General features: G+C 45.0%; 1 protein-coding gene across 1 annotated transcript; it reads left to right on the forward strand.

The window, feature by feature from the left end:
- Nucleotides 1-1,802: 1,802 nt before the first annotated feature.
- Nucleotides 1,803-10,864, forward strand: LOC121790926. The gene is made up of 7 exons (XM_042189017.1): nucleotides 1,803-2,196; nucleotides 3,778-3,803; nucleotides 9,159-9,243; nucleotides 9,456-9,644; nucleotides 9,926-10,153; nucleotides 10,379-10,499; nucleotides 10,586-10,864. The coding sequence occupies exons 1-7, from the start codon at nucleotides 2,095-2,097 to the stop codon at nucleotides 10,717-10,719; spliced, it is 885 nt and encodes a 294-aa protein (XP_042044951.1). The 5' UTR covers nucleotides 1,803-2,094; the 3' UTR covers nucleotides 10,720-10,864.
- The last annotated feature ends 578 nt before the right edge of the window (nucleotides 10,865-11,442 follow it).

Genomic DNA, 11,442 nt, shown 5'->3' on the forward strand with positions numbered 1-11,442 from the left:
GGTCCGCCGCGTCTGCCCCCGGGGCGGACAACTCCCACACACTATAACGCACCCGCCTACCGCCCCAACCCGCGGCTATAGCCGCGGGCGTCCCATAGTGGACACTCTAAATGAGTAGATTGAGCCGAAGGGGAGAGTCCCAACAGAAAGTATAATTTATAGTAAGATTTTGCTTCCTAGTTTTTTTACAAAAATTGCCACCCCTAGTAAATTGTACTCCCTCTGTTCCACAGTAATAGAGGCATTTCATTTTGAGCACTCGTTTAGAAAAATGCTAATAAACAATTAGAGTAGAGAAATAGTAAAGTAAGATAGAGAATAGGGTAGATAATATTGTTCTCTACACTATTCTCTATCTTATTTACTTTTTCTCTACTTTAAACCATTTATTACCATTTTTTCAAAACGAGTGCTCAAAATGAATGCCCCTATTACTGTGGAACGGAGGGAGTAGTATTGTTTGCCATGTTTAGTGTATACAAATTCTCATCTTCTACCAGTATTTTCTGGATTGAGCGGTATGCATAAATGTTTTGCAGATTAAAATAGTATATTTTCATTGACAGATTGATAAATCACTGATCTGGGCCACGCGATTTAATACTTCAGCTTTCGTATTCAACGCTCATCGTTGAACGTCGTAGCATAAACCCTATGGCGTTCGCTCCCACCATCTCTCTCCTCATCCTCTTTCCCCGACTTTCTCTTTTCCCTATAGGCCATTTGAAAAGCCACCTCCCAAACTACTCTTTTGTCCTCCTAAATTTCTTAACTCTGTCCTCTCTTGCCGCTCTTCTTCCTCCAACAACCAACCGTCGCCCCCCTTCACTTCTGAGGAGGCCTTTCTCGATGCAATAGCTGGTTTCGGCGACTCTGATAAATTTCTTCCAGTCGTCAGGACTTACGAAAAACGACTTGGCGCGGCTGACCCTTGTCGGCGCCGTCGACTCTAGGCAAGCAATTACTTTGCCGCCGCTGCTGATGGTGGAAGTACCGCCGATGAACATATATCTGCCGGCATGGCCGCCATGGTTGTCGAGACCATATATCCTGGCCCCGTCGACGACCGCAGCACCGTTTCTACTCGATTGGTGAGTGCCTAGGTTTCAGTTATGTGTCTGTGTAATCTGTTTTTATATGAATTTACATTTGTAATTAGGTTTTGAATTTTTGAATCTCACGCCTTATTTTTCTGCTTGTCTTCCATATTCTATTCTGCCCTTGACAGTTTTACTCCATATTTTATTTTGATCCATAAATTTCTTACTTGTACAAATGTCATTAGCTAAAAGTATATTCTGTTTCTCCACCCCCATGGTCTTTTTAATTTGGTGAGTTGTGGGATTAAATTTTTTTCTCACCTTATCAGTTTTTGCCGACATTCAAAGTTAAAGAACAGGCTATAAAGCTCAGGAAATCGATGGCAAAAGATATGTTTCAAGGCATCACACCAAAGAATATACTGTCGATGACATTTAGACAAGCAGTTTTGGAGCAGCTTTGGAGTCTTGAGCTGGCACTTTTGAACCTGGAACTGAAAGAAATATGGCGGATCTTGAAAATCCAAGAGAGGTACATATATGTATAAAAGTTCTCTTTTGTGGCATGATACATTGAAGGTTCTTGTTTCCTGGTTGTAATATCAATATTTAATGTTTCTGTTCTGCAGGTGACGAGTTATTTTATTCCCTTTCCTATGGGCAGGTACCTGTGTTGTTAGCCCTCAGCTCATCAGATGAACATGTAATTTCTGAATTGGAGAGGTTGTCTGTGCTGCTGCCCTTGAAAACACTGGAAAAACATTTTCTCTCTAGTGTTGCTAATACAGCATCCAAGAGATCATCAAGTTGGTTAAAGAAGCGTCAACATATTACATCAAAGAATTTTGCTGTTACTCTGTATAACTTGGTTGAAAATGAGGTACTTGCTAATGCCAAGACACTGCACAAGAAGTTCATCTCTGAAAGAGGGAAATATAACCTTAAGGGCTCGCAATTGAAGAAAAGTTGGTGGACATCGCCTGCATTCTCGGAACTGGAAAAAAATTGGTGGTCTGAATTTTGTGCTTGGATAAGTGAGTGTGTGCCGTCGTACATGTTTGAAATTGATTCCCATGGACGTGACAATGTGAAATTTGAAGGGTGGAAGATGTTGGAGGAAAATAGATTGGGAGTTGTTCTCACTCATGCACAAATGGTAATTAGTTTCTTTCCCATGTTCCGTCGCATATCTATGTATGTGATTGCTTTCATATCTATTGTATATGATGCTGATGCTGATAGTAGTTTTTCAATCTAATGTGTGTTTATGGATATTGCGTACATTTATTGAAACTCATAAACAAAAGGATGAATCTGCGGTCTAGCTTGTCTTGCTAATTTAATGAAATCTTCCTGTGCATATTATGAAAATAATTGCAACTTTGTTTAGAATCATTTAAGTTGCTCTTTTTTGTTTGTTGTATGTCACTAAGTTTTCTTTGTCAGTATGGATTTCTTTGGTTTGTATGTTCCAACTCAATCTACTTTTTAATACAATCTTCTGAATGCACTTTGGTCATATCTGGCGTGTAGAAGTATTTTCACATTTTCCTTTGTCAATGTATTTCTTTTAGGGAAAACATCAATTTTATCTCGTTGTTTTAACCAAAATTGCATAACCTTGGGTAATTATATAGAGGTACCCAACATTCCAATTTTCGGATAATTTTGTCCTGAAAAATCTCTGGCCATTTGACATTTCTTGCTGGAAGTACATAGATGCAATCTACGTGGCTTTCTCAATCCACATGGCCCTAGACCGTGCCTACCACCATCCGCACACCGGCCACTACATTTTGTTGTCCCTATGTCAACACACACAAACATGCAGTGGAGCGTGAAATTGGCTATTCTTTTGTTCCGAGCATCTTCTCCTCCTTCAGTGGTGGCCTCTTAGAAACAAAACCCTACCCTCAAATCTTAAACCTGCAATATTCCTGTCCTTAATCTTCCCGACCATTGCTGGGGCAGTTTTACTGTGCCACATCTTCTCCCAGACGCACAAGAACAGCGGTGGCGGAGGCTTTGTTTCTAGCGATGTGGGGCAAACTTGGGTTTAGGATTACTTTTCTAATTGTTTTACAAGTCACCCGTATTTTTTAATTGATGTAAAATTCCATTTAAGTTGAGAAAGCTACGTAGATTTGCCACAATGTACATCTGGGCTGGGGTGACGCATTAAAACTTGGTGGCCTGAAATATTTGTGGGACAAAAGAAGATTAACTGAAAATTGAAATGTTATGTACCCTATGCAATTACCCTAGGTTGTGACATTTTCGTTAGAATGATGGGACAAACTTGAATATTTACCCTCTTTTTATTTACTATGAATGACATTGAAGTGTTGTTAGGCTACAGATTACTCCCTCCGTCCCACTTTAGGAGTCCCAGTTGAGTTCGGCACGGGTTTTAAGAAATGTAAAGGAAAGTTGGTGAAAAAAGATAGTGGAATGTGGGGCTTACTTTTTTATATTAGTTTTAAAATAAAATGTGAGTGGAAAAAGGTTAGTGGAAAGTGGGTCCTAATACCATTTATGGAATATTCCAACCGGGACTCTTAAGGTGGGACACCCAAAAATGGTAAACAGGGACTCCTAAAGTTGGATGGAGGGAGTACAAGATAGGACTTGGGAGTACTTAGAACTATTATGTTCTTTTTACTTGATGCTGTTTTGAGTTAATTTTGGAGCGACTATTGTCTTGACTCTCATACGATATGATTCCAATGGTTTGCAGGTTAGCTTGATTGACATTCTAGACATGTTCTGTTAGAGTTAAGGCCACCGGAGTATGCGAGCACAGGGAGTACTCAAGTCTGTCACTTTACGGGACACACTAATTGGTTGACACAGATAGAATCAGCGTGTAAAGGAAATAAGAACCCGGCTTTATTGATAAACTAACTGGAATTGAAATGAATTGAGAGAACAATCCTCACCAAGGAGGCCTGCGTCTAAACGCCCAAAATACTGATTTCCCAAGATGCCTTTTTCCTCTCTCGGTTCCTCAATATTTAAAGGCTTACAAATAACTGATAATGCTAAAAAGATGCAACAATAAATCAGGAAATAAATCAGGAAATATCATCTAACTACTGCCGAGATTTTCCAGCTTTGACTCCTTCTTTTACTCAGCCGTTTGGTTGGGCCAAACTACCTCCCTGCTTCCCCGCTTGTAGACTCTCCAGCGCGTATCAATTGCCCCCGCCGTCGAAGAAGCCTTGTCCTCAAGGCGGAAATGAGGAAATTGACCTTGCATATCCGCCACATCGACCCAAGTGGCATCGTCAACCTCCTGACCGAGCCACTGAATCAGGACCTGGTCATGCGACTCCCCATCCCGAGTCACCGAACGCCGATCCAGTACCTGCTCGGGAAGCACCGGGGGATCTGTGGCCCACAGTGAAGCAGGTAAATTGTGGACGGGCACCTCTGAACCTATCGCTCGTTTAAGTAAGGAGACGTGGAAAACCGGGTGGATTCGAGAGTCTGCTGGTAGCTCCAAGCGATAGGCCGTACTGCCAATCCGCGCTCCCACCCGAAAAGGCCCGAAAAATCGAGGGGCCAGCTTCCTATTCTGCGCCGAAAAAAGAGTGGTCTGCCTGTGAGGGCGGAACTTAAGAAACACCATGTCGCCCACGGCGAACTCTACCTCCCTTCGGTGCTTGTTGGCGGAGGCGACCATCCGCTGCTGGGCCCGTTCCAAATGAGCCTTTAGTAGGACCAACATTTCGTCCCTGGAGCGAAGGCTGTCCAGGACCGCTTGGGAGCGGACTTCTCCAGGTAGGAAGTCATGGATTGTGGGAGGAGGGCGACCATACACTACCTCGAAAGGGGACATGCCGGAGGCGGAATGGGTGCTGGTGTTGTAACAATATTCAGCCCATGCCAACCACTTATTCCATTGTTTGGGCTGGTCAGAAGAGAAGCACCGCAAGTAAGTTTGAAGGGAGCGATTCAGCACCTCCGTTTGGCCATCCGTCTCCGGGTGGTAAGCCGAGCTCATTTTGAGTTGAGTGCCTGTTGCCCGAAACAGTTCGCGCCAAAACGAGCTGAGAAAAATGGGATCACGGTCAGAGACGATGGACCGGGGAATCCCATGTAGACGGACCACCTCCTTAGTAAACACCTCGGCTACCTGCTTGGCGGAGAATGGGTGGCGAAGGGCCATGAAGTGGCCATACTTAGATAAACGGTCGACCACCACGAACACACAGTCCACGCCCCCAGCCTTCGGCAGGCCTGATAAGAAATCCATACTCACATCCTCCCATATGCGCTCTGGAATGGGTAATGGCGTCAAGAGACCCGCTGGGGCCTTGGTCTCGGTTTTGCTTCGTTGACAGGTTGCGCAAGCCGCAACGAAATTTGTCACATGCTTGACCATGCCGGGCCAGTAGACGTTTGAAGCAATGCGCCTATATGTCCGGTAGGCTCCTGCGTGACCCCCACTTGGGGTGATGTGAAATTCTGCCAGCAGTTTAGGGATCCAAGAAGAGTTGGAAGGAACAACGAAACGGCCCTTGTAGAAAAGGATGCCGTGAACCAGCTCATAATGTGGTGCAGCCGGTCGCCCGGCCTCCAGCTCCGATTTGATCCTCTGGAGCGGTTCGTCTGCTGCCAATGAAGACTGCGCAGCAGACCAGTCTGCCCAAACCGGTCGAGAGAGAACCGCCAACTCCAGCTGCTCGGAGTCCCGGCGTGAGAGAGCATCAGCAGCCCGGTTGAGCCGTCCTTCCTTATACACAATTGAGAAGTCATACCCCAATAATTTGGCTGCCCAGTTTTGTTGTGCCGGAGTAGACAAGGGGTGCGCCAATAATTGCCGCAGGCTTCGTTGATCTGTGTAGACGACAAAACGTCGGCCCAAGAGATAGGGGCGCCAATGCTGGATGGCGAGTACCAATGCCATAAGTTCCTTTTCGTAGGCTGATTTAGCGAGCCAACGAGATGACAACATCTTGCTGAAGTATGCGACGGGTTGGCGGTCTTGCATTAGGACCGCGCCGAGGCCACGACCGGAAGCATCGCACTCGACGACAAATTCCTTAGAGAAATCTGGGGTGCGGAGAAGGGGGGCTGTCGTGAGAGCGTGTTTCAAGTCGTGAAAGGCTTTGTCCGCCTCGGCTGGCCAACTCCAAGTGCGTCGAAGTGGGGTCGGTTCTGCCTTCTTCAACAAGGCAGTGAGAGGGGCTGCAATTTTCCCATAATCTTTTATAAATCGGCGGTAATACCCGGTGAGGCCCAGGAATCCGCGAATCCCCTTGAGGGTGGAGGGGGTCGGCCAGCGCATAACAGCGGAGACTTTGGAGGGATCCATTCTAACCCCTGCGAAGGATACAATATGGCCGAGGTACTCCACCTCCGTTCGGCCTAACACGCACTTCTTCGGGTTAACCACCAACGAATGGGTTTGGAGAAGCTGGAAAACCTGTTCCAGATGTCGAAGATGTGCTTCCCATGAGCTACTGTATATTAATATATCGTCGAAGAAGACCAGGACGTGTCGCCGCAAAAAAGGGCGGAAGATGTCATTCATGAGGCCTTGGAACGTGGCGGGAGCATTGGTGAGGCCGAATGGCATTACCAAAAACTCATAGTGTCCCGAGTGCGTGCGAAATGCAGTTTTTGGGACATCCGAGGCTGCGACGCGGATCTGATGATAACCGGCCCGAAGATCGATCTTACTAAACCACCGCGCGCCGTGTAACTCATCGAGTAATTCCTGGATAATCGGAATCGGGTACTTATCTGGCACGGTCCGCTTATTTAATTCGCGATAATCCACACAGAACCTCCACGATCCATCTTTCTTCCGCACGAGGAGAACCGGGCTTGAGTACGGGCTTGTGCTAGGCTGGATAACGCCGGATGCTAGCATTTCAGCCACCAATTTCTCCATTTCATCTTTTTGCAGGTGGTTGTATCTGTAGGGTCTGACTGACACGGGCGACGACCCCGGTTGTAGGGTGATGCGATGATCAGATTTCCGAGCCGGAGGGAGTGACACGGGAGTGTTGACGACTGCCGGAAACCGTTCCGTCAACCTACTCAGCTGCTCTTGTTCTTTCGCTGATAAGGCTCCACTGAGCCCAAACTGGTCGGATGAAACGGTACTGATCATCGAGCGCAGAACCCAGCACGAATCGCCCACGTCGAGGGCCTGGATGTCGCGGGCCGAGCACGCCCGCCGAGTCAGGGAGGGGTCGCCCCGAAGCAACACCAATCGACCTTGCACCGAGAACTTCATAGATAGATCACTCCAGTTTGCTGTGACATCCCCCAGAGAAGCCAACCATGATACACCGAGGATGACATCGATGTTTCGCAGGGGAAACACGTAGCAAGAAACTGTAAACACCTCAGATTCCAAGGTTAGAGCGACATCGCAGCATATTCCGGTCGCCCGAACCTTAGACCCATCTCCTAGTGTGACAGAGTAAGGAATTGTCGGAGTCACCCGCAAAGCCAGCGAGGTTGCGAGGTGGTCCGAAATGAAGCAGTGGCTAGCACCACTATCCACCATAATCAGCACCTTATGATGCCCAATACATCCACAAAGCTTCATGGTTTGAGATGAATCCAAACCGTGTGAGGACATTTCTGATAGCTGCAACTCTCCTGGAACATCTTCCTCTTCCAAACCTTCGGATGGGTCGGCCTCCTCCTCGTCAAACACCAACACGTTGAGTGTCTTAGGGGGGCAACGATGCGTAGGGCCGAACTTCAGGCCACAACGAAAGCACGTGCCTGCTGCGAGATGCTTCTGGTATTCCTCCGTCGTCATGTTCCGAAACCGGCGCGATGGGTTCCGGTTAGGTACCCCGACCGATTGAGAAGAAAAAGATTGGGAGTACCCTTTGGAGACCGGCCGGCCAGGGGCAGAGACCGAACTGCCAGCCTGGTTGGAGCTTAGTGAGGGACTGGAGGCCGGCGGTTGAGACCCGGGGGTCTGATCACTGTCTAGAGCAAACTGGACCGCATCTGAATAGTTCGTGATTTTGGCTGCCCTCATTTGCAACCGAACTTCAGGACGAAGGCCAGCCAAGAAGAAACCCAGATATTGGTGGTAGGCCAAATCTGGTACCAAGGCGAGGCGCGATTCAAAAACCGCTACATAGTCCGCAAGGGTTCCGGTATGGCGGACAGCCGCGAACGCTTCATATTCATCCAGAGCACCGTTGTTTCCGAAGCGTTTCATTAGTTCTTGCACAAAATGATCCCAAGAGAGAGTAGGGGTTCGTTTGATCAAGAGCTGATACCAAGGTAGGGCTCGGCCTGCCAACGCGACCATCGCCACCTTTACTCGATTGGCAGCTGGGGTATTCGAAACCAAGAAGTATTGCTCGGCCCTGGCCAGCCATCCGACGGCCTCGGAACCGTCAAAGGGAGGCATAGTAAGTGTCGCAGCGGTCTTGTCCGTGGAATTAGAATCCACGTTGTCCGAAGATTCCTCAGCATTTGATCCCGTTTTGCCACTGGATTTCCGCAACTCAGCGACGAGCATCTCGAGTTGAGAAGCCACCTCCGCGATCCGGTCGTCCGTTTTTTGGGACCGGGCGTCCAGCACGCCCACTGACTCCCGCAGTGAATCCACACCTTTCTCCAATTCACCGGTCGCCCTCTCTAATCCGTCCAACCTGGAGTCCGTGTTTCGAGTACCAACCACCATCGTCACCGCACCAATTTGTTAGAGTTAAGGCCACCGGAGTATGCGAGCACAGGGAGTACTCAAGTCTGTCACTTTACGGGACACACTAATTGTTGACACAGATAGAATCAGCGTGTAAAGGAAATAAGAACCCGGCTTTATTGATAAACTAACTGGAATTGAAATGAATTGAGAGAACAATCCTCACCAAGGAGGCCTGCGTCTAAACGCCCAAAATACTGATTTCCCAAGATGCCTTTTTCCTCTCTCGGTTCCTCAATATTTAAAGGCTTACAAATAACTGATAATGCTAAAAAGATGCAACAATAAATCAGGAAATAAATCAGGAAATATCATCTAACTACTGCCGAGATTTTCCAGCTTTGACTCCTTCTTTTACTCAGCCGTTTGGTTGGGCCAAACTACCTCCCTGCTTCCCCGCTTGTAGACTCTCCAGCGCGTATCATGTTCTATGAGGATACTTTCACTCTGCCAGAAAACATGCTCCCATGTTATACAGTTGCAAAACCATCCAAACTGGATATCAATAAGGTTCCTCATTGTTTTTTCGAGTTCCTTCAGTTTTCAGACAGAACACCTAGATATATGTTTAGGGCACAACACTTGCACTGAGCTGCTGTATGCACTTACACGGGCACTGAGCTGCTGTATGCACTTACACGGATGCATACTGTCTACCACTGTTGTTCACTATCTACCATAGCTTGCTGATTTATACCGATATGTGTTGATTTTGTTTTCAGGGCAGTTTCATGTTGAAGACATTGTCAACTGTCCTTGTGAGTGGGATATTTTTTGTGACCATCAGTGTTCTGGGAAAACTTTGTCTACCTAAGCTGCTGCCTATCAGAAAGAGGTTTATTCAGCAAAATTCTCAATCCCCATTATGTGACATTGTTCATGTTCCAGATCATTCTCTAGAACCCTCTGAGGTATGCTAGAAATGAGGTTATTTAAATGTTTTCTATCATAGAAGCATACAGAATCTGCCTTCTTCATCTGAATTACATTCACTACCTTATGTTCTTGCGTGGATGGTAACAAACCACTGTCTCCAGTTTTTGAGGTGTAAAGTTAAGTTGGTTATAATGTTCAATCTCTATATTGTCAAGTATATTGTTGTTGTTGTTGCTGTAGTTGGGTTTTTTAGGGCTTAGTTTTTGGTTTTCTGACCATTTTTTCTTGATTATCTGACTTTGCTTTTTACATTTAGTTGGAAACATGCTGTGTGTCAATTATTAGACGAATCAAGGATTCTTTTGGTTGGTCTGGAGAAATAAGTACACCAGCTAGTGCATGTGCATGTATCGGGGAGCTTCCTAAATTCATGAGTGAAGGGGATTATAAAAATTTCAGTATGTCGGACATGTCACCCACATCTATGCCATTACAAGCTAGTGAAGAAGAGATGAAAAGATTAGAAGACATCGCTAGTTATCAGGTACTTTTTCTTTACTTTCTTTTTGGTTGTTTGTTTCCTTGTTGAGTAAGAAACTTTGAAAAGATTTAGTTTTTCTGAACATTGTAAAAAAAAGGTTGGCAGAAAGAGTACTGTAATGTCCTTCAGGTTGCATTTGGATAGCGAATGTTTTTTTCATGTGAGTTCATAATTACCAACGTTGATGCAACTAATAACTTGTTCTCTCCATTGAACTACTTCAATCAGGTAATGGTGTCGACGGATGGGAAAATCATAGGGTTCCAACCCACTAATCGAGTTGCTGTTAATAATTGGGCTGCAAATCCATTGGCCAAAGAGCTGTATGGTGGGAAAAAACTCTCTCCTGGTATAAACCATATCCCAATTCTCACATACTACTGCTTCCATATTGGTACCATGTGGTTTGATTAAGTTTGTGCAACTTTGTTGCAGGATTGTTAGAACCTGGTCTCAAGATTCGCAATCCGAATGGCATGGTCGTGTTGGAGCTATTGATATCATTAAATCCTAAATCCTATTTTGCATTAGTTAGGGCTGTTGATATCAGTACAAGTGTTGATGGTTGAACTTCCTTGTGTGATATTGAACCATTCTCAGATTTTGTAGAATATGTTCTTGCCCTGCTCAAAGGTCTTAAATGATGCCAATCTTTGCATTATTTGTATTGACTGTTAGTATTCAAATTAAATTAACGAGATTGTTTCTTTATTAGTTCCCGAGGAAATTACAAATACCTGATGGTTTTGTTTTCCATTCTTTGGTCAGGCGAAGCAGGCACAAATAACTTTACGTTGCCAAAAATAAAAAATACTACCTGCGTCCCACATTAAGTGTTACCTTGAGTGTGGGCGCAGATTTTAATAAAATATAAGTATAATTAGTTGGTGGAATGTAGGGTTTACTTATCATTTATAATAAAAGTGAAATGTGATTTTTATTGTGGGACGAACCGAAATGTTAAAATATGACAATTAATGTGGGACAGAAGTAGTAAAAAAATAAAAAAAATTTCGTTGCCGAATACTTTGCTACATAATAATCCTCCGCCAAAAATTAGGAATAATCTATCCTATATATACATAAATAAAAAGGGAATTTTAGAACTATTCATATTCACAAGAATGCTATTTTATTCTTTTATTAATAGATCTCTTAATTTTGCAATTATATTAAGCAACATGATTTGGAAGGTCAAAAAATTACTATGCACATTTATTATTGATTAAATTTATATTGGGATCACTAAAAGTCATTCAGCCTAAGAAGACACTACAAATCTTCTATAAATT

The sequence above is a fragment of the Salvia splendens genome, unplaced genomic scaffold, assembly GCF_004379255.2.
Source record: "Salvia splendens isolate huo1 unplaced genomic scaffold, SspV2 ctg669, whole genome shotgun sequence".
In the NCBI taxonomy this organism is placed as follows: Eukaryota; Viridiplantae; Streptophyta; class Magnoliopsida; order Lamiales; family Lamiaceae; genus Salvia; species Salvia splendens.

Bases quoted from the DNA above. Each gene is read 5' to 3' on its own strand.
- LOC121790926 (XM_042189017.1), top strand. From the start codon at position 2,095: ATGTTTGAAATTGATTCCCATGGACGTGACAATGTGAAATTTGAAGGG. The intron at 2,197-3,777 runs GTAATTAGTTTC...AATGGTTTGCAG, and splicing joins TTCTCACTCATGCACAAATG to GTTAGCTTGATTGACATTCT. The intron at 9,244-9,455 runs GTTCCTCATTGT...TTTTGTTTTCAG, and splicing joins CCAAACTGGATATCAATAAG to GGCAGTTTCATGTTGAAGAC.